Here is a 23,633-nt window from a genome sequence, read left to right as displayed (position 1 = left end):
TTAGTCCCTTCCCCACCCCACCTCTCTTTTTAACATGATCTGACCATCCAACTAAACATTTTACCAGGGCTCGTGTCGTGGCCAATGACCGACTGTTTGTAATTGGTTCTCAATAGGGCGATTTTATGGCAAAACCTGGATCACTTATCGTCCAACGTTTCACGCAGGCCGGAGGTATATTATAGCTAGCTAATGGATTAGTTCTTTATGCCACTTTGCAAGCCATGATGATCATCATTCAGACCTGTTTTCTAAACCTATCATACCAAGCATAAGTTTGCTTAGCTGCAGTGATGTGTACATGCTAGATGCTGAAATGAAGAAATTACAGGAGGTGCGACAGAAAATCTCTTTCCCTTTCTCGGAATACAAATCTTAGGTAAAGTATTTACAAGCCGCGACAGCTCTAATATGGATCCAGTTAGAACCTAGGAGAAATTCAACACGGTAGAATTACACAAATGAAATAAATCAGGTTCAATTTAAAAAACAATCATCCATATCTGCATTTACAAGGAATGGCCAAAATTCATTAGCAGCCAAAATTATCTATGCACTCGGTAGGTAAAAATTCTGATATTCTTTCTCTTCTTTACAAGACTACAGCTAGACACGTGGAGAAAATAAGAGAGAAAGAAGGTATGCGAGAAGGAAGAAGAAGAAGAAGAACATGTGTTAATGTATGTTGAAGAACCAATCGCTAAAGGCACATCACGGCATCCAATAACTTGGAAAAGAGCAACCATGATTCTCTCTCTCTTAAAACCCTATTAGATCCAGCAACAAACTTCCCATATTCCATATTGTTCCTAAAGAGTTGCCAATTCTTAAATCTACCTGCAAGACATCCCAAGAAAAAGAAGGAAAAAAGCACCATTTAGAACATGATGTCAGAAAGTCGATGAAAAAGTATGAGCAATGGTAATAAAGAATTTGGACAACGGCCATTATTAAGTGACTTTCCTTGTTTCTCTAGCACCAAGATGGTTCTATACTTTTTTTAGTACATTCCAAGAGTCTAAAACTTCTCAAAGCATCCCCACTTTCTAAAAATTATTTCTGGTTAAGTAGAATCAATTCTTAGTCACTAAGGGTTTCTAAAGGCTGGTAGAATCATGAATGGTCATTGGCCATATGGGGACAGAGGAAGCTGGTAGAATCAATTCTTAGTCACTAGGCTGGTGCCAAGTTACAACTGAGACAGTTAATTCTGAAGAAAGTTCATCCACATTAACACAAACATGAGTAACAATATAGAGTTAACAGTGCAAACAGAAGACAGAAGAGCAGGGACAGAAGGTGAGAGAAGATACCTTTCATTTCAACAAGGGGGCATAAGGTGCAGGGCAAGGAGACACAGTGTGATCAGGTAATTGGTCTATCAGATCATTTGTTGCCTGCAAACATGCATGGAGAATTTTCTTTTCCAACCTAACAAGCTGAGTGGCAACTCGTCTCCTGGGATTCAAGTTTGGATCTGACAACTAATGTAACAAAAATATGTTTATTAAAACTCACAGTCCATAAGTTCAGATCTAGTTGTCAACTTGGTCAAGAGAACCGACATTACCAATGACTCATCTTCATTCAGTGTAGTAGGGTAGACAGCCAGGCGTCTATTGAAATAATAAGCAAGCTGGTCTAGCACCGCTCGTTCCATACATGGGCTCACCTATTAGGGCAAGTATATTTCACCAGAATTTTAGAAAAAAAGAAAGTGTTCCACTCTGTTTAACTAAAATGATTTTGGAATTTTAATTGCCTATCACAGATGAAGCCAGAATCATTCTTTACAAAAGAAGAAAGGGCCACCGTTGAAAACTTTTTCTGAAAAACATGACCTACCTGAATCACATTAGTTTGGTCATCTTACTGAATTAGTTGGGATTTCAATTAGAGTATAACTCTCATAAATCTTATATTGCAATTAAAATTAAGCAAGTAACAATTTGCAATAAATGAACTCACCGGGCAGACTGGACCTTGAGAAGAAAGAACAGATTGCATTTCAGAGGGTTCTGAAACATAGCCCAATCGCAAATATGGTAGCATATCCGAAACAGCTTCTTTTTCCTTCCCTGCATAAACCTGCAGCAGATACAAAGTAAGGATCAAAAGGGAATATCTTACAATATAATCCAATTAATACAAGGTTTGAGTTCATACAAGAAAAACTTGTACTGATAGCTTTCCATTTCTTTGAACAACCAGTCTCTTATCCTGATATTGAGGATCCTCAGTATTCAAAGCTGCCTGAACATACAGTAAATAAAGCTATCAACATGGTTGACTAAGAAAAACACAAAATCTCAATCTCATTGATACCACCAACTTATAAGTCACACCATATCCCATCACTTTAATAAACCTTTTTTTCAACACATATAAGATATTTAAGCAAGGAAGTATAGATGTCCGTTCATTCACTAAGGCGCATAAACTTGATTTACAAAGAAAACCATGAAATTGCATATACAAGTTGGAAAATCAAGATTTTACCTCAACAACCAGGCGATCATAAGAATTATCATTATCAACAAAACCATAGTTTATAAGCAGTTTCGAATTAGGCTGTGGTCCACACCTAAAAACACAAGAAATTTACCATTTTCAAATTTTGTGCTTAGAGATACAAATGCAGCAATAATTAGAAGGCAAAGGTTTCGATTCTAAAGCAAGACTGAAAGATAAATCAACATTACAGACAATAAATAAGGCATTATATTTATACCAGACAACAATGGGTTCCCCAGCCTTATATGGGCGATCAACCACTAGTTCAACAGAACCACCAATGGCACTTAACATTGCCTTGCAATTGCTACTGTAGGCTAGCAATGGGGGCCCAAGAGGAACCAATGCAAATCTTCGAGCCAAAGGTACTTTCTGAGTAAAATCAAGTTTCAGTTTATCATTCAAACATAATGTTTCAAAAATTTCAGGAAAGGAGAAAAAGATGAGAGAGTTTTGGTATATGCAATGCTATCTGGAAGGTTTATAGCCAAACAAGTTTTCTAAATTTTATAAAACAAAAGACATAAAGAATATCGCCATCTAGAATGTCACTCAAGTCCTCAAAGCTTGATAGGGAAAACTGGAAAAGGTTATCAACAGGTAAAGAGAAAACCTGTAAATGCACCACACAAGACTGAACAGCAACAAAAGCTTGTTTGAAAATCTCAAATGGAAAGACCTCAGTAGGTATATCATAGGGATATTGCTGCATTGCAAAGAAATACGAAACATTTATGATCACACTCTAAGCTTTAGAAAGGAAATAAAATATATATATATATGAAAGACAATACCTGAAAGAGAGACCCAGCCATAAACCAGACAGTATCAAGCTCATTATACTCTCTTTTTATTCCTTCAGCCCTTTCAAGAACTTCAGCCTAACTTTTGAACAACAGAATTCAGTCATGAAACTCAATGAACTACAAAACAGTAAATCAGGAATAAAAAAGGGAAAGGCGATAAACAGACATTTGTGTTGCTATTGCTACCTTAGTTGGGCTACCTGTTAGGTAAGCCAATTCATCTTTTGACCATAAAAGTGGAGATTCCACAGCCAGCTGGCCCCTTCCTCGTTGTCGATCAAGCTCTCTAATATATGGATACCAGAATGATTCCTTTCCTTGCTTCTTCTCATACATTAAGTACAAAGCTAAGCATGCCAATTCAGACAACTTGTTTGTTGTCAAAAGTTCCGCTGTATAAAAGACCAGGCAAGTAACATAATTACACAACCAAATCAAGTTAAAAAATGAAATCTGACAGCAGCTTCTTTTTCCCCTTTTTTCCACTCAATTTAAATCATATCATTAGATACAAACATACAGGCATAGATGCTCCATAAGTACTGCAAAGAAATGTAATCCCACTCTACATTGCTTATCTTGTCCTTTAATCACTCATCATATACCACAATGCTATAAACAGTATAGCTGGACAAACGGAACTCTACAATTTCTAGTTTTGCAAGTGAGAAATCTACATGGCAGACTAGGGAAAAGTACAAGGAAACAGTTGTAGCAACGGTCTAAACTACCATCCAAGTTCATAATCACCTTTACAAATTGAGAGAAAAATTACCAATGTATATCATCTTCAGACAAAAATCCCATATGAATCAAGTTTCCACTATTGAAAAGAACATCCATTGCTATATAAAATCTTCAACACATTATATAGTGCACCTTACCAACAGTCTCGTTTCCCAGCACTCTCTGAAGCGTTACAACCAATGAATTCGGCACCGAAAAGGCCACATCACCAGCCTAGAAAACCAAGAACACAGAATCAAAAAAGAAGAAAAAAGCGCAACTTTAACACAACCCCAGAATAGGAAACGCGAATATTACGAAATCCCATTAAAAAACCAGACAAAACCAAAACCAAAACCAAAACTTTAAGCCATTTTATTTACCTGAAGATCCTCACTGGCAGCGATATAATGTATAGGCCTATGTTTCTCATCACGCGAAGGCCTCTCTTTCAGCACAACTTTACAAGGAGGCAAGCCGTTTTTGTGCATCCAAGATTTCAAGTCCCCGAATTCATCATCTTTCTTGCTGTTAAGTTTCTTTCCTGAATCAGCCACATGGGTATCAGAAGCCGAAGCCAGAAAAAGATTGTTCTTTTTTCTAGGAAAGATTCTGGGGTTAGGGTTCTTGGAGAATGGAAGTGAAAGATGAGGTAAAGTAACAAAATTGAATTTGTTATGCAAACAAGCGACACCCATTGATGAAGTCGCCTGAAGGAACTTGAGAGTCAAAAAGACGAGGACTTCTTTAAGATGTTAGTTTTGGCTTGGGGAAAGGAAGGGAAGGGATAAGAGAAGAGTGGGGTCCGAGGAATAATTGGATCGGATTAAGATTGGAGAGAACAAAAATCTTTGGTGTGTGGACCAGAAGACTGTGATCAAACTCAAACTATGGAGAAACTATATGGTATTTGATCTTCAATTCTTGATTTTTTTCAAGTAGACCATGTTTCTAAAGTTGGCAGTTGGCACCCTTTTTCTCTTTTGTTTATTATACTCAATGATGTCCAAAACATATTAATACACCATTTATTTTATATAATATAAATGTATATAATATATGATAAATATAAAATAATTTTTATGTAATAATATAAATTATATATTTTTTAATAATTAAAATTAAATAAATATATTAAATCGATCAACTTAATCCGGTTTTAATTATTTTAATTTTATTGGATTCGAACCATTATTTAAAATAAAATCATTTTATTTTATTTTTAGGTTTTTAAAATCGAATAGATTGAAATGTTCTTTACTGCCCACTTCTAATATCATTTCATGGAACTTTTTCTTGGAAAATTGTATTGGTGTGGGATGAGACATGACTTGAGAGTGGGTGGGAATTGCCAAAAGTGTGCTGTTGGGAGTCTGAATAGATTTGGTAATTTGTGTCATTATGTTGAATAAAAAATAAAATTTATATATTTATATTATATATTATATATATAATTATTATTAAAATTTTAAATTATATATTTTTTGTTCTACTTATATAATGTATCGCGTTGAAATGAGCGTACAAAAGAATTTATCCAAAAAAATATATATATTTAGGCTCGAGGGAAAGTATGAAACCCAATAATGATTTAGGCCAAATAGGCTCGGAAATTACAAAATCTGAAACCTTGAATCCTTGATCCACGACTGATCAAAGTTTGGGCCTCTTTTTTTCACAAATCCAGCTGACGATATCTAACATTCCAAAATTGTCATTTTCATTTGCCTGTACAAATGGTTGAATTTAGATGAATTATTGTTCGTAGGCAGGTAGGCATCTTAATGAAGATTTGAAAAGGTCATTGTGTGGTCATCTGTCAATCGATGTTTCCAACTGACACAAACTCAGAAACTGAAGCAGAATTCTCAGACAAGAAATCTGAGCTCAAAAAATGGATCAAAAACACCCAACAATCAACCCCCAAAATGGCTTCAATTCAAAGACAAAAACTTTTCACAGCTTAAGGCCACCCATTAAACTTCCTCCTGAACAACTTCCTTCGACGGTGACTGCCCATTCTCTCTCTCTCCAAGCCACCTCTCCTTGGCCTGACTCGGTTGCTCTCATCGACTCAGCTACCGGCCAAAAAATCACCTACCCCGAGTTAATTCACATGATAAACTCACTTGCTTTTTATCTCAAAACTGTTATCAAACTATCCAAAGGAGACACAGCTTTTGTTCTCTCGACAAACTCAGTTCAAGTTCACATTCTTTACTTAGCTCTGCTTTCCATCGGGGTCATAGTTTCACCCGCCAACCCACTCAATACTGTGTCAGAAATCTCCAGACAAATCGAGTTATCAAATCCAGTGATCGCTTTTGCATTGAGCTCAACTATCCACAAGCTCCCCAAGCTTCGTTATGGGACAATTCTCATTGACTCCCCCGAGTTTAACTCAGCCATGCAAAAGAAACCAAGGTTTAATGATCAGGATATCGACCGAGTTGAAGTGAATCAATCCAACTTAGCTGCCATCATGTACTCTTCAGGAACAACAGGAAAAGTCAAAGCAGTAATGTTGACTCACCGGAATTTAATCTCAGTAATTACCGGCTATTACTCTGTTGAAGAAGTAAATAAAGCAGCGTCGGTTGTGCTTCATACCATGCCGCTTTTTCATGTGTTTGGGTTTTTTTATTTTATAAAATCTGTTGCATTAAGTGAAACGTTGGTAGTGATGGGTCGTTTCGATATTGAGAAAACGGTGAAGGCGGTGGAGTATTTTAGGGTGCAGCGGTTGGCGACGGCTCCGCCAGTGGTGGTGGCAATGCTTAAGGGCGGGGTGACGGAGGGTTTTGATATGAGTTCGTTGGAATGGGTCGGTTGTGGTGGTGCTCCGCTTGGTGAAGATGTGATCGCCGCGTTTACAGAGAAGTTTCCAAACGTCCTTCTTACTCAGGTACGAGAGAAAAAAAAAATCATCGTTAGTATAAATCTTTGTTAATATGTTTGTTTAGTAGAGTCAGTGGATGTGGGAGCATACGCCAAATCTGTTGCCATTGTATTTACATTTTTAACTTTTGCATGCTATGTAGGGATACATCACTACTCGTACATTACTTTGATTTGATTTAAATAAAAATCAATTTTGGTTTGATTATATTCTGAGTCTAGTCAAAGTCGAGTCAAGCGAGTTGACTTTAAACATCTATTTTAAATTGTTCGGATGGAGATTTAAATTGCAATAACGGTCATATTTTCGATTATATTTTATTTGTTATGGTTGCAAATATAACAAAGATTTTGATGGTTATTATGGTTATCACAGACATGAATTTTTTTAAATTTTACTTAATTTGCTATAAAATATAATAATTTTAATTATTAATCATATATTTTATGATTTTTAAAATAATTTATATTATATCATATGTTTTATTTATGTAAAAAAAATATTTATAATAAAATATTTATATTTAAAAAATTATTCATATGATAATTAAAAAATAATAAAAGATAAATAAACATGTGAAAAATAAATAATTATAACGAATGGTATATTTAATTATTTAATTACCATACTCATCAAATTATTATCAAATTATATTATGCATAAATCAAATAGTAAGTGATTAGATATTCATAAATTAAGTAAGAGCATTACTATTTATGGGTCAAAATAATTGTTTTTTATGGACTTACAATAAATCAAAATTGATAACCTCCATGTTGTGAGCAATTTTCAACAATAATAACCTCAAGTTTACTTTCTCTATCTCTTGATTAAATTGCACTAACTCACAAAACTTCTCATTCCTCACCTCGCATTCAATAATTTGTTCTCCAAAACTTCATCTTCATCTTCATCTCTCACTTCTTTTTTTTTCTAGTGTGTGCTATCTGCTCGTCTCCATCAATCTCAAGTCTCACTTTCATCTATTGTCTTTCATTTTAAGTCTAAGTAACTCCTGCTCCCTTCTATCAATGTATCATAGCCCAATCCAATTCCAAACACATAAAATCACGGTAATTTTGGAAATTAAGAAAAAACGTAATTTAAGTGTTGAATTAATTACTTTCCTTAAATTACATATACTTAATTTTGATTGAAGTTGAATTTAAGAGAATTGATATTTTTTAAAGTTTAGTTTTGTGGGTTTTTTTTTTTTGAATTTGTAAATTGATGTTTATTTTTTTCTTGTTTTTTTTATTTTAAGTTTTTTTAAATAGAATCAAATGAAAATTTTTTTTTTAAAATTTTTGAATGAAAAACGAAAGAGCGGGCAATAGCGGATTGTTATTGCCACTATTCAACGTTGCGCCACAATTCGCAGTCACAAATGAGATTCAAATTTTTTCATGTTTTTTCTTTAATAACGGTAGCAAATGGTGGCGTGACCGTGAAATAACGGCCGTTATACTGTTATCCGACCTCTATTTAAATCTTTGAGTTCAGGAGCTTAATTTAATTTTTAAATTTTAATATGTTTTATTATTGTACTATTATATTAATTCGAATATAAACTCGAGTTTAAATATATAATCAAGTTTGAAATCGAGTTTGAGAATTGAACTTATTTTTTATTAAACAAAAGTAATTGAACAAATAACTCAATTGTTTTCTCATATCAAACTCATAATTGAAATTTAAAACTCAATTAAATCCAAGTTGAATTTCAAGTGACGAGCTTCAACTCAAGCTTGAACTCGAGCTTTTCATTGCATTGACTCGGCTCAATTATACTCTTACTGCCATGTAGCCTTAGTTTCACATTTCTATCTTTGTAGTTAATTGGACGATGATGCAACTTAGTTGCGATATTGCGAAGGCTTGACTTCACTTATTCCTGCATTTCCTATATATAGGGTTATGGATTGACTGAATCGGGAGGGGGAGTTTTTGGATTTGTTGGTCGAGAGGCATGTCAGCGGTGGGGCTCAGTGGGGAAGCTGGCAGCTTATTGTGAAGCAAAAATTGTAGAACCTAAAACTGGTGAAGCCTTGCCTCCATGCAAACAAGGGGAGCTTTGGCTCAAAGGACCCTGTATAATGAAAGGTCAAAAAAATGAAATATCAATCATTCTATTAATATTGTTGCTTTAGATAATTTTTGCTGATTTTCAAGACAAATTGAACTTGCAGGATATGCTGCTGACCCTGAAGCAACTTCAGCAACTTTGGTATCAGATGGGTGGTTAAGAACCGGAGATCTCTGTTATATTGATGAAGAGGGCTTTATGTTTGTGGTGGACAGGCTTAAGGAACTGATTAAATACAAGGGTTATCAGGTAATATCTCAAGATCAGCAGCAGCTGATGATCGATGTATTGATGGATTTTCTTGTGCAGGTCGCTCCTGTAGAACTGGAACAATTGCTTCAGTCCCACCCTCAGATATCTGATGCTGCAGTGATACCGTAATTTCCATAGCTTCCAGAGTCATCACCTTTTCCCTTAAAAATTTTTTAATATAAAACTAAAGCAGCTGGTGATTTGGCTTTGGTAGATACCCAGATGAAGAAGCTGGCGAGATTCCAATGGCATTTGTATCAAGGCAGCCACAAAGCAGCCTCAGTGAAGCAGAAATTATGGATTTTGTTGCAAAACAGGTGCTTTCGTGGAACAATGTGGCATGGCTACTATAATCTTTTTAGGCTGCGTGCATTAGGTAATTTCAATCTACGATCTTGGTAATTTCATCTATGGTGTTTTACAGGTTGCACCATACAAGAAAATAAGGCGTGTAGCATTCATTGATTCCATACCAAAGAATCCAGCGGGCAAAATATTGAGAAAGGAGCTGAGGAAGATTGCCATCCCCTCTGCAGTGCCTTCATCTAAGTTATGATAATTTCTCTTCAATTCCTGATGTGATTATTATTTAACTGTAGCTCCAGGGAGCAATACTTGTTAATTTTAGGTACTAAATTCAGCTAGCAATGATCATTTTATAACATGTGCATGCTAATGCAAATGCATCCATGGCCGAATCTCAACCACCATTTTTTCCAGTTTTCATGCAGAATTTCTCTTGAATCTGCCCGTTGATCGTTCCGTTTTAACTTCCAATTAAAATGAAAATGGTTGGATTTCACCAATTTAATATGAACTTAACAAGGAATGACATGAAATTCAAGCATTAAGCTTCCCACCTGCGCCCCTAAATCCTAATGTCCGTCTCCGCCACCCTTGGACAATTGGCGCGTCTCGTAAAACAAACATGAATAATTAATATATCTATATAATTTTTATATAAAAATTATATGTCATAATTTTTATTAATATAAAAAATATATAAATTTTTTTTTTATTTTTATATTTTAAATTATATCATATCCCACACCCTTAATTTTTTCTCTTTTTTCTTCTTCCCTTTTAATCAAAAGAAAGGGACTCGAATCGTACAAGCTTCAAACTTTTTTGGAATCCAATTTTTTTGAGTTGGGATTTTTTTTATTGAATTCTCGTGAGTTTAAATCTTTGATTCTTTATATCAGTTCGGATTTGATCACAAAGGGGAGTAGTCGAATTACTCAGAATCAGCTTTACCCCTTCTAAGCTCTAGCTGTATTAATATAAAAATCAAACAAAAGAAGGATAAGCACGGAAGGAGATTCAAAACCTAAAACCGAGTTTTGGTTTATAATTTGGGCTAGGGTCTTCATTCTTCATATTTGAAAAAAACCCAAAATAAGCCCAAAATTTCAGTGGTCAGTCTCAGCTGACAACATTGTCACTGCAATTCCATCACTTTGTTACATCAGATCAGATGCTCCAAACTTACTATTCAAAACCAAAACTTTTGAGTCTTTATTTCAAAATTCAAACCCTCTTCTCAATGTCTCGTTAAGAAACCCAAAGAAATTCCACTTTTTTTTCAAGTTTTAGATATAATTTCTTAATGGATATTCTTTTTGCTCAGATCCAAGCGGACCTCCGATCAAACGACGCACTACGCCAATCCGGCGCTCTTCTTTCAGCCCTCCAACAATCCGCTGCCGGTCGTGACATTTCCATATTAGCCAAGTCCGCCGTAGAAGAAATCGTCGCCGCTCCCGCCTCCGCCGTCTGCAAAAAACTCGCCTTCGACCTTATCCGATCCACTCGCTTAACCGCCGACCTTTGGGATTCCGTCTCTATCGGCATCCGTAACGACTTCCACTTCCCCGATCCCGATGTCGTTAGTGCCGCGGTCTCCATCCTCGCCGCCATTCCTTCCTATTCCCTCTCCAAACTCATCTCTGATTCCAACGCCGAGATCTCTGCTTGTTTCGATTCCCCTTCTGAGAACCTCCGGTTCTCCATCACCGAGACTCTAGGCTGTGTCCTCGCTAGAGACGACCTCGTAACGCTATGTGAAAACAACGTTAATCTTCTCGACAAGGTTTCAGCTTGGTGGGCTCGGATTGGGCTAAATATGTTGGACAAGTCCGACACGGTTTCGAAGGTCGCATTTGAATCTGTTGGAAGATTGTTTCAAGAATTTGATTCAAAAAGAATGAGCCGATTAGCTGGGGATAAGCTTGTGGATAGTGAAAATTCTTTGGCTATAAGGTCAAATTGGGTTTCTTCAACGGTTGACTTTGTTTGGAAAAAACGCAGCTCTTTAATGGCAAGGTCGTTGATTTTTCCGGTTGAGAGTTTCCGGGCAACTGTTTTTCCGTTAGTTTATGCAGTAAAGGCGGTGGCTTCGGGGGGATTGGAAGTTATAAGGAAGATTTCGAAGGGTGCTAAAGTGAATGGGACTATGGTGGATTCGAATGCGGAGAAATTAGTGGGGGTTTCAGATTTGGTGACTCATTTGGCACCATATTTGGTATCTTCGTTGGAACCGGCATTGATTTTTGACGTTGGGATTAATATGTTGTATTTGGCTGATGTGCCTGGTGGGAAGCCTGAGTGGGCTTCACAGTCAATTATTGCGATTTTGACACTTTGGGATAGACAGGAGTTTGCTTCTGCTAGAGAAAGTGTTGTTCGAGCTGTTGTTACTAATCTTCATTTGCTTGACCTTAATATGCAGGTGCCTGGTTTTCTTTTTTTTTTTTGGATAAATTGAATAAGGTTTTCTTAATGTGTATGTGATAGGACTATAAATCACTGCAATCGTGAGTTTAGGGATTTTATTGGTATGGACGTTTCAAGGACTGTGACATTGAGTATAAGAAGAATGAAATATATCTGTTAGAGTTGCATGTTATAGAGGTAGTAAATAACCAAGCTGTTTTGTGGAAGGGTAGTCATTCCTTCTGCTGAATTGACATGTTTCTGTCCTCAGAAGCTTCTTCATTGCCTTTATTTTTTTGAAAGTCAGTTCTGTTATTTTGTGACTTTTAAGAAGCGACTTCTGACATGAGTCTTTGCTGTGTTTGTGCTTGCTCTTGCTTATATGATAAATGTAAGAAGTAACATGTGCCAGTAATAAAAAAGGGGTGTCTAATTGCCTAGACTCATATTGTTTTGAACATGAAGTGGAAAATGGCCTGATATGCTAAAATTTCACTTGAAGGTTTCATTGTTCAAGAGGCTGCTTCTTATGGTAAGAAACTTGAGAGCAGAATCGGACCGTATGCATGCTTTAGCCTGTATTTGTCGGACAGCTTTATGCGTTGATCTATTTGCAAAGGAAAGTGTCCGAAGAGGTCAGAAACCTCTTGCAGGAACTGATATTGCTTCTCTTTTTGAGGATGCTACAGTAAAAGATGATCTTCATAATGTTACTAGTAAAAGCTTGTTCAGAGAGGAGTTGGTGGCAACTCTTGTAGAAAGTTGTTTCCAGTTGTCACTGCCTTTACCTGAACAAAAGAACTCAGGTATGGAGAGTAGAGTGATCGGAGCCTTGGCATATGGAACAGGTTATGGTGCATTAAACTGGACAGAGACAGCTTTGGAAGTGGTGGAAGTTTGCAGGCCATGTGTCAAATGGGATTGTGATGGAAGGACTTATGCAATTGATTGCTATTTGAAGCTGCTTGTTCGGCTCTGCCATATTTATGATACCCGGGGTGGTGTGAAAAGAGTCAAAGATGGGGCTTCCCAAGATCAAATCTTAAATGAGACAAGATTGCAGAACTTGCAACGTGATCTTGTAAAAGATCTACGTGAGGTGTGTGATATCTTATAGAGAACTATCTTACAAGATTTGTTGTGCAAATAGCTTTGGTTTTGTGATATGATGTTTACTATGTTCATGGTGAAGGAATAGAATTATTCTAATTGCTAAGGGTATTTAGGCATGATTTTGGTGTAACTATTATTATTATTGTTAAATTATGAAGATCTCTGGTCTCTTCGTGTTGTTTCATCTTAACTTGGTGTCCATTTGTTAGGTTAATACCCCAAGAATATGTGCATGTCTTCTTTGGGCTATTTCGGAACATATAGATCTAGAAGGTCTGGATCCACTTCTTGCTGATGATCCTGAGGATCCTCTAAACATTATCGTGTCAAATATTCACAAGGTCCTCTTCAACATAGATTCATCTACAGATTCAACAAATAGGCCTCAAGAAGTTCAGGCAGCTCTTCTATGTGCTCAGCGGTTGGGATCTCGTCATGCTAGGGCTGGGCAGTTACTAACAAAGGAGCTTGAGGAGTTCAGAACCAATGGCTTGGCTGATTCTGTCAACAAGCATCAGTGCCGTATGATTTTGCAGAGAATTAAATATATTTCTATCCACCCTGAAAGCAGGTGAGGTTGCTGCCAATATCTCTATAAGTTAGCACAAGTCTGAAGTTCTAGATTTAAATTCACTGATGACATTCATGATGTTTCTTTTGCGTAAGTGCTTGAATGTCCCCTTCGGGAGCATGCTCTTTTAAATCTTTTGGGCTGAATTTGGGATGGACTGCATGTTTGGTGAAACGCTTCATGTTTAGTGATAAGCAGTGTGGGCTATAGAAAGATTTTTCCCTTATGGACAGATGCTCTTTCCATTTTTGTTGCTATATGAGTATGCTGGCATATTAGGCAAGAATCTTGTTAAACCTAGTTTAACAACTGAAGTAGCTTCTTCCTCATATTTTCCCCAGCCTTAAAATGAAAATGAAAAATAGATCAATGTGCATAATCAGCTTTCTTATAAACCGATGTGAGATATCGAATGTTTCTTTTTCAGGTGGGCAGGGGTTAGTGAAGCCAGAGGAGATTACCCATTTAGCCACCATAAACTGACTGTTCAGTTTTATGATGCATCAGCTGCCCAAGATAGAAAACTGGAAGGGTTGGTTCACAAGGCTATTTTGGAGCTTTGGAGGCCAGACCCTAGTGAACTAACACTTTTGCTAACAAAGGGAATTGACTCCACATCACTCAAGGTTCCTCCAATTGCTTGTACTTTGACTGGTGGCAGTGATCCTTGCTACATTGAGGCCTATCATCTGGCAGATGCAGGAGATGGAAGGATCACTCTGCACCTGAAGGTTAAAACACTTCTTTATTCATTTCTATTTTCTGTGCCTCTCAAACCCTTTTCTTTTAATTTCTATATGATTTGAGGTAGTACAAGTCTGTAGATCCTCTTGAAGCGAGGGAAACAATAAGCATATGTTGAACAGAGCCTCCTTAATTTCTTGAAACTTGATAAATGAATTTTGAAACTTATCTAAATCTAATGCCATAAATGGTGGACTTTTAGAAACCTTGCAGAGTTATGTTGAGGTGTTTTCCAAGTGGTAAAATGTATTCTACCCTTTTAAGTAGCAAAGTTTTAGTAGAAGACTATGCACTAAGCAAGGTGCATTTGTTTATTGGTTGGTTGGTGCATCATTATCTGTGTTTACTGATTACAGGAATTAAAGTTTTTCATGCTTTTGCATCAATCTATGGATGGCAACCTTGACATATTTGAGTTATGACTCAATCTTTTTCATGTTCCCATCAGTCTGGCAATAGTATGATCAATTAATTATGTTACATGCTAAAAACCATTTTTCCTGATCAGGCACCAAATCTGAAAGCAGTATCAGCACTTAATGCCTATTCTTTTCTTGTGTTGTGGTTCTACGGGCTATGATGAGTGATGCCTATTAATTATATTCCCTTGGTTGATTGGTGGATTTTGCAGGTTCTTAATTTGACTGAACTGGAACTAAATCGTGTTGATATTAGGGTTGGTTTATCTGGTTCTTTGTATTTTATGGATGGGTCTCCTCAAGCAGTAAGGCAGTTGCGTAATCTTGTTTCTCAGGTTTCTTCTCATCTTTGTAAATAAATTTTTCTGATTCTATGCTTTCAAATGCACCTATTGTACCTCCGCTTCTTAAAAATCTCATCTTATCTTGCAGGATCCTGTACTTTGCAGTGTCACAGTAGGTGTTTCTCATTTTGAAAGATGTGGCTTTTGGGTTCAAGTCTTATACTACCCATTCTATGGAAGTGGTGCTGTAGGAGATTATGAAGGTGATTATGCTGAAGAGGATCCACAAATTATGAGGCAAAGGAGAAGCTTAAGGCCTGAACTTGGAGAACCTGTGATTTTGAGATGTCAGCCTTACAAAATTCCATTGACTGAGCTTCTCTTGCCGCATAAAATTTCACCTGTTGAGTTTTTCCGGCTATGGCCTAGTTTACCAGCTATTGTGGAATATACTGGCACATATATTTATGAAGGAAGTGGCTTCAAGGCTACTGCTGCGCAGCAGTATGGATTTTCTCCTTTTTTGAGTGGACTGAAATCATTGTATTCCAAGCCTTTTCACAGAGTTTGTTCGCACATCATTCGCACCGTGGCTGGGTTTCAGGTAGGACTCAATGTCTTGATACCTTTTTCTATCACATGTTTGTGTTGGTTTATCTGTAGGCTCTCTGTCCTGTGTATTTTTTATGAAGCTATTCAAGCATCCTTCCATGAAAAATGTTTGTTTGCTGAGACTTGTTCTGCACTCACCACAGGTTTTGGAAAATTCTAATTTGGGTCCGAATTTTTAAGGTTTTTTACCTTAAAAATGAATCGAATCTGATAGTATTTCTTTCTTTCTTTTATTCTTTTAATGCAACTGTTTCAATGATATTGATTATTTTATCTAAACAAATACTATTATTGTTCGAGATTTTTCTATTGCTTGACAAAACTACTATTTACTTCACCCACATGTGACAGCTATGTTATGCTGCAAAAACTTGGCATGGAGGCTTCTTGGGCATGATGATTTTTGGAGCCAGTGAAGTGAGCAGAAATGTGGATTTAGGTGATGAAACAACAACTATGATGTGCAAATTTGTGGTCCGAGCTTCTGACGCATCCATTACTAAACAGATTGAATCAGATCCACAAGGTTGGTTGGATGACCTAACTGATGGGGGTGTGGAGTACATGCCTGAAGATGAAATGAAAGTGGCTGCTGCTGAGAGGCTTAGAATTTCAATGGAACGGATAGCCTTGTTAAAAGCTGCACAGCCAAAGAAAACTCCAAAATCCGATGTTGAAGTGGAGGATGAAGAGAAAGAAGTGGAAGATGAAGATGAAGAGAAGAAAAACAAGAAAGATGGTGAGGAAGATGGTAAACCTAAAGGACCTTCCACTCTTTCCAAGCTAACAGCAGAAGAAGCCGAGCACCGTGCTCTTCAAGCAGCTGTGCTGCAGGAATGGCACATGCTGTGTAAAGATAGAGGCATAAAGATCAGTTAACTTTCAACAGCTTCCTGTTTTTTGGTACCATGAAACAAAGAGCTCTCTTCTTTCTTTTTTCTACTGTATTATGATTTTGATTTGCATTAGGTAGGTGTTCAAAGTTGATTAGTGTGCCATTTTTTTCCCCTTTTTTTATCTTTTTCTCACTTAGGGCATTCCCTTGTACATTTTATGCCAGCTTGACCATAATGGATTTTTCACTCGACTCTTGTTTGTTATTCAACACACTTCTCCAAATTAGTCTCAACTTGGGAAAAAATGAGCAAAGACAGCAAGGGAAAGAGGAAGTTACATGAAATGAACTGAATCTATGTAACTTGCAAAAGCTAGCTCTTGCATCAAATTGTTCAATAATCCCACTTAAATAAGAACAAACGCATCAACAGATTAGGTGGGCAAACCTGCATAAGAAAATTTGCCACCTCTTTCAACAACTTGGAGCAAATGGAACAAATTTGTGGAGGTCTTGCATCTTTCTCATTGTCATTTACCACTCATATGTTAAACCTCTGAGGAACATTGTCAAGGTCTTCAAAGTCGTACCTGTGTCGCTCTCTCCCAGCCTGAACACGGAAAGGTATTATCTAGTTACCAATCATCAGTTCGTCAACAATAGTATTAGCTAAAATCTTTTGATGAATGGAATAGCAGGCTCACCTTTGCTAGATACAATGGATCACATGACATGAGTTCATCCATAACAGTCAGCTTCTTTGAGAGGGTCATCAACCTGTAGTGGAACACAGAAAAAATTAAAGAAATAAAAACCTTTGACAATGTTTTTATTCATGATCAAGCCGCGCCTATGTTTATAGCTGAAAGGCTCAGACAAAAATAATCACCATTGTTGTACCACAAGTTCCCATGATTGATCAGATTATATGTTATAACACCTTTGTAAAAACTATTGCAATAAATAACATTTATAATAAAGTAATGCCTAGCATGTATAAACAAGAATAGTCATAAACATTACAAAATTATCTATTCAAACAAAACATGACAGAAGTGTCTATTCTATAGTGTACCTTTGGATTGATGAGTCAATACAGTCAATCATTTCACAGGTCTTATATTGTTCATGATCCTCTAGGAATCTAACCATCCCATCCTTCTGGTTGATCATTGCATATATCTCACCATCTTGAATCTAAAATTTGACACGAAAATGTCAATAATGGAACTTCAAAAAATGCAATATGGAGCTGCAGTCTTAATTAAATGAAACAGAAGATCCAAAATTACCATTTGAAGAACATGCATTTCCGCTTCCTTAAGGCTAGTCAATTGCACTATATTAGCTATGTCCTGAAGGGAGAGAGTTAAATATGTCTGGGTCAACCTCTGGATATTATGCTTATACATAGATGATACAACCTGCTTCACCAAACCTAGATTGCTGTCCTGGTAAAAGTACAAAGCCTCTTTCAGATGGTCAAATGAAAAGCACAAGGGTAGGTTTAAATTTTGATACAGCACTCACGTTTTCAAATTTCTCCTTGTTTGCCTGTACAAATGTCTCTAAGTCCGCAATTTTCCCATCGCTATAACTATTTGCCAGTTCAACATATGGCTACTCAACAATAAAAGTAAGAAATTAATTAATAAACTAAAAAAAATAACTAATGATGTAATGGTTCATTCTTTTTATGTAGGTATAAAGCAACAAAATTTCAATATCATTAGTCTTAGAATTGATATGTACCTGACACAGGTTCTTCAAATTTCTCTGAGCAACCGTAGAAGCATACTTAGGGAGACTGCTAGAAAGCTGTAACCAAAAGAATGGAAAACCATTGGGAAAATCACCATTCAGAGATAAAGAAGAGCAAAAGACAAACTTGCAAGTGAAAATTTCGTCTAAATGGTGAAACTATTCCCCTTTTGAAACCACAGCTTCCAAATTGAGAACCAATTTGTCCATAACTTGTTTTTTTTTTTTTTAAGGATTTTCCATACATTCTTAATACATAATACAATGTAAAATAAATTTCAATTGCAGAAAATACCTGTCCATGGTGAATAAGAGAGACCAATATGTATTTTTTGTAAGCCTCAACAGCTATAGCGTTGTCTGTAGACATAGGAGCAGTCACAACCTAGATAATTACCATAAAGCAAACAAAAATAGGATAATCAGAAGTCAGACTGTCGCAATATTAGTAGCTGACTGACTAAAAATGAACAACAGAGCAGTAAAGAAACAACAAACATTGTGTAGAAGCTCCAATGCTTTCTGAAAACGCTTTTGTCCAATGCATATCATTCCTCTGTCGTGATGTCAAATGCAAAACCCAATCAGTGATTCCCCTCAATGATGCTAAACCAGTGAAGCAGTCAAATCAAGGAGAATAAGATAGAATTGAAGGTTTGAGTAAATCAATTATTAAAGGGATGTCTTTCACTTTCAGTAGGTAATAAAACTTTACTGCTTGATTCTCACAAAAATAGAAATACAGATTCAAAATGAAATAGGAAAATCTTAGTTGTAACATGTGCCTAAAGAAGGAAGCCAATTTTCTTAGAGATTACAGGTGTAAAAGAAAAAGATAAGAGCTCCTATGAACTGACATCTGAATACACAATGATTAAAGGCACAATCTGAGATGCGAATTGAATAGTTTGAGAAGTAACCAACCCATAATAGCAATAGAGAAAAAGCTCCCTTGGCTGATCAACCTCTAAAATATCTTCCTCCAGAATGGAAAGACCAGTTTTATAGCACTTTGCCAGCAAACAGAGCAAAAGAAACGCCGGATGTAAAGTAGTCAAATGTTCAGTAGATGACTGAAGCTTCCGAATAGCGGTCAGCAATGGAGCTACCCCACGCAAGGGCTCCTCAAGCAACAGCACTTGGTCCTTGAACCTCTTACAAACAGATGTAACTGCCAATCACATTAAAATCAACAACAACGATATCAACAACCAACAAGAAGAAACTTAGCTAATGTCAACAAAAAATTGATTCAGTGAAAGAGTAATACACTTATCAGGCGCCAGTCGAATTTGCTCAGCAACACATGAACTGATAAATCTGGAAATGATTAACACAAATGAACTAGCCTGCTCTTTTGTAACTGGACCAGCAGTGCATGCCTCTCTGTTGAACCGTTAATAAAACTCATAGCTATTATTTTACCTTCTAAAAATAAACAACCCCGGCAGAAATAACAAAGTTTAAATAAGTTAATTAAAAACCCAAAGATTCAATTTTCTTCTACTTTCGATTCTGTTCTCAGCATCCAAACATCAAATTCTAAACAATACCCAAACCTTCACATATTTTGACATAGAAAAGTTGATTTTTTTTAAGACCCAAATTGAAAAAGAACTCACAGGAAATAGAGGTAACCAAGAGAGTGCTTGGAAGGGTCGAGTTGATCGAGAAAAGCCAACAACCGAATCGACTCGGCATGGAGCGAGTCATCAGCTTTTTTAAGAAAATTTTGTAGCGATGAAACATCAGAGGCTGTGCTTGATAGCCCCTGGATTTGAATCACTAAACCTTCCAATGTGTTCATCCCTTGTCTTCCCGACGAGCCTTCCGATCGAATCGACTAAGATACCAAACAAAAACCAAATGGGAAACCAAAAGTACAGTACTATTACCAGGCTTTTCTACTTGGGCCTGCCTTGGCCTATTACCAGATCGGTTCAAACTGTACGGGCCAGATTCCGAAACCCAGTTATTCTTTACTTTTTCTTTCGTGTTCTTTAGAAGCGGAGAGCCAAGAGGAAGAATCAGAGGAAAGCAGAGAGGCAAAAGATAGCTCTAAAGCAGTAAAATAATGGCGGATTACCATTTCGTTTACAAAGATGTAGAAGGAGCTTCGACTAAATGGGACGATATTCAAAGAAAGCTTGGGAATTTACCGCCAAAGCCACCTGCTTTGAAGCCTGACCCTTTTGAACCCGCACCCGACCCGGATTCAGCCCCGAAGGACAAGTCTTGGATCGATGAAAAGACTGAAGAAGAACTTGAAGACCTTGAAGATGTTCTCGATGATGATCGATTCCTTGAAGAATACAGGTTTAATTGAATTTTTCTTCAATTAATTGGATTTTTTTCAGATTTAATTCTGAGGCTTAAGACGTTATTCTTTTTTATTGTTGGATTTTTTCATTGAAATGAAAATGGGTTTGATTTATTCAGACAAAGTTGTTAAATTTATGTGCTGAAAAAAAAGTTCTTACCTTCAAGAACTTGTAAAATGAATAAAAAGAGTAAACTTTTGTGATTAAACTAACGATTAATTCAGGTTAATTGGTATGTGTTCTTCATTTAGTTGAACTTTTTCCTTGTGGTTGGAATATTTGGGTTTTCATTGATATCTATATCTATGCATTTTAATTGGAAAAATGGTGTTGTTTTGATAGAAAGAAGAGGCTGGGTGAGATGAGGGAAGCAGCTAAGATTTCAAAGTATGGATCAGTGATACCGATTTCAGGATCTGATTTCGTGCGGGAGGTTTCACAAGCTCCTCAGGATGTCTGGGTGGTTGTCATTCTCTACAAAGAAGGGTATTTACATTTGAAATATTGCTTGCTTCTTACACAAGTCTTAGTTATGAGAATTGTAACAATTTTCCTTTTCTTTTTATGTGTTTAGTAACATTGGCATCATGTAATCGTTGTGCTTATAATATATTAGCAACTAGTGTTTCTTATTCATTGTAGTTTTCAGTTTGTTGATGAGCTTTAACCTTCATTTGCATAGTGCAATATTTAGTGTTTTCAACTTCACATTTGTCGTGAATCATTTAATGGGTTTCAACTATTGTATATTTTCTTAGTTTTCAGTTTGTTGATGAGCTTTAACCTTTCTTTATGGTTGATGAAATCAGAATAAAAACTATATGACTTGTGAACCATGAAATTTTAAGATGCTCATGCTTATAGAAAAATAAGGGTGGATGCTGTACAGGTAAGTGCAATAGGTTTTTACACGCTTTTACTGATTGATTTTTGCTTTATTGGTCTCTCTTACTAGATTTCCAGAGTGTGGGCTGCTTTTGCTGTGTTTGGAAGAATTGGCAGTTAAATACCCACCAACAAAGTTTGTTAAGATAATATCTACTGATTGCATTCCTAACTACCCAGATCATAATCTTCCGACTCTCTTGGTATATAACAATGGAGCAGTGAAAGCAAATTATGTGGGCTTGCATAGTTTTGGCCGAAGATGCACGGCTGAAGGTATGCTATCTATGAAAGGAATTACTCTCTTTATCTTTTTTTTTTTTGCCTTTTCTCATGTTTCAAATAAATTTGAATAGTGGTGGTAACGGGGAAGTTACTGATGATGCTGGTCAATCTTGTGTTGTAGTCTTGGATGTAAAATATTGATATTCTGGATGCATACAAAGATCCATGAGTTTGGAGCACTGCCTCAATTAATTATTGTCCAAATTAGACAGTTAATGAATTTCTTTGGAGAAAGTCTTTTGTACATTTCCCTTGTCTTCTTTTGATTTCAATGGTCTTATATCAAGTTTATTTACCATATTTTTTTCTCTTAAAATATAGGGTTGGCCTTAGTTCTTTGTCAACCAGATCCTGTACTAAATGATGGTCAAAATGGGAGTGATCCATCACCAAAAGCTGTTCTCGAAGGAGTTCGAAGGAGGTTTATAGAGAAAGTTGTTACCCAGCATGAAGATCATGATGATGAAGGATCGTCAAGTGATTAGAAGTTTGGCAAATTCATTTGGTTGGAAAAAGATTACTTTTGACAGACTATTGTAATTTCTGGTTTCTTTGCTTCTTTTTTTTGGTTCTTCTTTTTGATTGGTTGCTTGTCAATCTGCTTCAACTATATTGATCATGTATCCGAAGAAGTCATTGTTGAAAAAACCTGACTACCAATGAAGCCTGTGTCTTTGAAATGAATTTGAATTTGAGAAATCAAATTCAATTTTTGGTCTAAAGGAATATAAACTATTTAAAAAAAATCTTACTGAAAATATTGTATTGAGTAGTTCTATTCTCAAGCTGAATACCATTTTGCTTACAGAACAAAACAATAGTTTGACAGGTATTTCAATACTGGATTGACCTCCATATTGGCATAACAATCTTGAATTGAATTTGCTAAATCAAAGGAAAACAATCTTGAATAGCTATGGATGAGGAATCGATTTTGATTATCAATATTTTCATCACAACTTGACGTGACTTGCAAAAACAAAAGGGAAAGAAGAAATCAAACCGGCAAGAACTTGTTATGTAAATGCATGTCAGGGTTATGTAAATGCATGTCAGGGTGACGTAGAATATTTAATTAAGATTTTTAATAATTTTCCTTCAGAGGTATCTTTTTTATGAACTTTGTTTGGTCCTTTTGCAATTTTAGAAAACCAGCAAACAAGGTAGGAAAAGTTGAAACATCGGCTTTTGATGCTGATACATAATCAGAATTCAGACATAAGCAAAAAATTCTGCTATGTGTGTTAAGAATCTAGCTTTCCTTTTCTGCTATATATTTCTAGGCATCAATCTTAGCACGACCAGCCTCCTAAAATGCTATGATACCAGGAACTTCACCTGTAATAGTTCCTATGGCAAGAACCTTGATCTAATCCTGTCTTCTCCACCTGATAATGTATCAAGAAATGGTGGTTTCTACATGGCCACCATTGACCAAGTTTATGCGTTGGCTCTTCGCAGAGGAGATACTTCCTCCGGAGATTGTTGTAGCTGCATCAATTTGTAAGAGTCAGCAAGATCAAAGCAATCTGTCCAAACCAGACAGAAGCACTTCTATGGAAAGGGGAAATTGTTTGTCTAGTTCGGTATGCAAAGTTCGGAACGCTGGAACTACAGCCCTCTTAAGCCGGCTACAATATAAAAAAATGTTATTGATGTCACATCGAATGTTGCACAATTTTATCAAATATGGGATAATTTAACGGATGGTTTGGTACAAAGAGCTTCCAATGGCTCGTTCGGGCTCAAATTTGCAACCGGAATAGTAGATGTGGACTCAGAAAAGATATATGCACTAATGCAGT

At 36.4% G+C, this 23,633-nt stretch overlaps 5 protein-coding genes across 7 annotated transcripts; 3 read left to right on the top strand and 2 right to left on the bottom strand.

Annotated features, from left to right (window-relative positions):
- Window positions 1–453: 453 nt before the first annotated feature.
- LOC111316569 (uncharacterized) lies at window positions 454–5,047 on the bottom strand. Of its 2 annotated transcripts, XM_022918550.2 has the most exons (12): window positions 4,430–5,035; window positions 4,205–4,280; window positions 3,507–3,712; window positions 3,309–3,395; window positions 3,128–3,220; window positions 2,732–2,886; window positions 2,500–2,584; window positions 2,167–2,253; window positions 1,969–2,088; window positions 1,571–1,672; window positions 1,314–1,484; window positions 454–837 (listed from the first exon to the last, which is right to left on the bottom strand). In XM_022918550.2, the coding sequence occupies exons 1-11, from the start codon at window positions 4,742–4,744 to the stop codon at window positions 1,317–1,319; spliced, it is 1,494 nt and encodes a 497-aa protein (XP_022774285.2). In that variant the 5' UTR covers window positions 4,745–5,035; the 3' UTR covers window positions 454–837; window positions 1,314–1,316. The 2 variants fall into 2 exon arrangements, with proteins under 2 accessions (XP_022774285.2, XP_089610159.1); XM_089754033.1 differs by lacking the exons at window positions 454–837; window positions 1,314–1,484; window positions 1,571–1,672 and adding an exon at window positions 1,681–1,845 and having other exon boundaries at window positions 4,430–5,047.
- An 808-nt stretch (window positions 5,048–5,855) lies between these two features.
- Window positions 5,856–9,992, top strand: LOC111315901 (4-coumarate--CoA ligase-like 9). The gene is made up of 6 exons (XM_022917922.2): window positions 5,856–6,951; window positions 8,859–9,048; window positions 9,135–9,280; window positions 9,341–9,408; window positions 9,498–9,600; window positions 9,708–9,992. Exons 1-6 carry the CDS (start codon window positions 5,941–5,943, stop codon window positions 9,837–9,839), a joined length of 1,650 nt encoding a protein of 549 aa, XP_022773657.2. The 5' UTR covers window positions 5,856–5,940; the 3' UTR covers window positions 9,840–9,992.
- A 753-nt stretch (window positions 9,993–10,745) lies between these two features.
- On the top strand, window positions 10,746–16,846 carry LOC111316559 (protein TPLATE-like). The gene is made up of 7 exons (XM_022918543.2): window positions 10,746–12,014; window positions 12,501–13,097; window positions 13,321–13,682; window positions 14,110–14,413; window positions 15,058–15,180; window positions 15,278–15,733; window positions 16,093–16,846. The coding sequence occupies exons 1-7, from the start codon at window positions 10,893–10,895 to the stop codon at window positions 16,618–16,620; spliced, it is 3,492 nt and encodes a 1,163-aa protein (XP_022774278.2). The 5' UTR covers window positions 10,746–10,892; the 3' UTR covers window positions 16,621–16,846.
- A 65-nt stretch (window positions 16,847–16,911) lies between these two features.
- Window positions 16,912–20,275, bottom strand: LOC111316560 (COP9 signalosome complex subunit 3). The gene is made up of 11 exons (XM_022918544.2): window positions 19,960–20,275; window positions 19,608–19,723; window positions 19,262–19,508; window positions 18,836–18,893; window positions 18,633–18,722; window positions 18,329–18,394; window positions 18,107–18,196; window positions 17,869–18,027; window positions 17,652–17,773; window positions 17,281–17,353; window positions 16,912–17,186 (listed from the first exon to the last, which is right to left on the bottom strand). The coding sequence occupies exons 1-11, from the start codon at window positions 20,142–20,144 to the stop codon at window positions 17,118–17,120; spliced, it is 1,275 nt and encodes a 424-aa protein (XP_022774279.2). The 5' UTR covers window positions 20,145–20,275; the 3' UTR covers window positions 16,912–17,117.
- A 136-nt stretch (window positions 20,276–20,411) lies between these two features.
- On the top strand, window positions 20,412–22,550 carry LOC111316561 (uncharacterized). Of its 2 annotated transcripts, XR_002693394.2 has the most exons (5): window positions 20,412–20,653; window positions 21,001–21,144; window positions 21,614–21,819; window positions 21,950–22,039; window positions 22,150–22,287. XR_002693394.2 is itself a non-coding variant. In XM_022918545.2 (4 exons), the coding sequence occupies exons 1-4, from the start codon at window positions 20,412–20,414 to the stop codon at window positions 22,311–22,313; spliced, it is 756 nt and encodes a 251-aa protein (XP_022774280.2). In that variant the 3' UTR covers window positions 22,314–22,550. The 2 variants fall into 2 exon arrangements, 1 of the variants encoding a protein (XP_022774280.2); XM_022918545.2 differs by lacking the exon at window positions 21,950–22,039 and having other exon boundaries at window positions 22,150–22,550.
- Window positions 22,551–23,633: the final 1,083 nt, after the last annotated feature.

This window comes from Durio zibethinus, chromosome 24 (assembly GCF_047325235.1).
Source record: "Durio zibethinus cultivar Kanyao isolate XHJ-2024 chromosome 24, ASM4732523v1, whole genome shotgun sequence".
NCBI classification, from domain to species: domain Eukaryota; kingdom Viridiplantae; phylum Streptophyta; class Magnoliopsida; order Malvales; family Malvaceae; genus Durio; species Durio zibethinus.
The sequence above is the reverse complement of the archived record's forward strand: the minus strand, read 5'-3'. Positions and strand labels throughout refer to the sequence as shown.

Coding starts and splice junctions, on each gene's coding strand:
- LOC111316559 (XM_022918543.2), top strand. CDS start 10,893: ATGGATATTCTTTTTGCTCAGATCCAAGCGGACCTCCGATCAAACGAC. Junction 13,098..13,320: donor TTGTAAAAGATCTACGTGAG/GTGTGTGATATC, acceptor TCCATTTGTTAG/GTTAATACCCCAAGAATATG. Junction 13,683..14,109: donor TCTATCCACCCTGAAAGCAG/GTGAGGTTGCTG, acceptor TTTCTTTTTCAG/GTGGGCAGGGGTTAGTGAAG.
- LOC111316569 (XM_022918550.2), bottom strand. CDS start 4,744: ATGGGTGTCGCTTGTTTGCATAACAAATTCAATTTTGTTACTTTACCT. Junction 2,585..2,731: donor GGGGAACCCATTGTTGTCTG/GTATAAATATAA, acceptor TTGTGTTTTTAG/GTGTGGACCACAGCCTAATT. Junction 2,254..2,499: donor ATGATCGCCTGGTTGTTGAG/GTAAAATCTTGA, acceptor CTGTATGTTCAG/GCAGCTTTGAATACTGAGGA.
- LOC111316561 (XM_022918545.2), top strand. CDS start 20,412: ATGGCGGATTACCATTTCGTTTACAAAGATGTAGAAGGAGCTTCGACT. Junction 20,654..21,000: donor CGATTCCTTGAAGAATACAG/GTTTAATTGAAT, acceptor TTGTTTTGATAG/AAAGAAGAGGCTGGGTGAGA. Junction 21,145..21,613: donor GTCATTCTCTACAAAGAAGG/GTATTTACATTT, acceptor CTCTCTTACTAG/ATTTCCAGAGTGTGGGCTGC.
- LOC111315901 (XM_022917922.2), top strand. CDS start 5,941: ATGGATCAAAAACACCCAACAATCAACCCCCAAAATGGCTTCAATTCA. Junction 6,952..8,858: donor CAAACGTCCTTCTTACTCAG/GTACGAGAGAAA, acceptor TCCTATATATAG/GGTTATGGATTGACTGAATC. Junction 9,281..9,340: donor TTAAATACAAGGGTTATCAG/GTAATATCTCAA, acceptor TTTCTTGTGCAG/GTCGCTCCTGTAGAACTGGA.
- LOC111316560 (XM_022918544.2), bottom strand. CDS start 20,144: ATGAACACATTGGAAGGTTTAGTGATTCAAATCCAGGGGCTATCAAGC. Junction 18,395..18,632: donor CTCTTATTCACCATGGACAG/GTATTTTCTGCA, acceptor TTTTGGTTACAG/CTTTCTAGCAGTCTCCCTAA. Junction 17,187..17,280: donor ATCCATTGTATCTAGCAAAG/GTGAGCCTGCTA, acceptor TTCCGTGTTCAG/GCTGGGAGAGAGCGACACAG.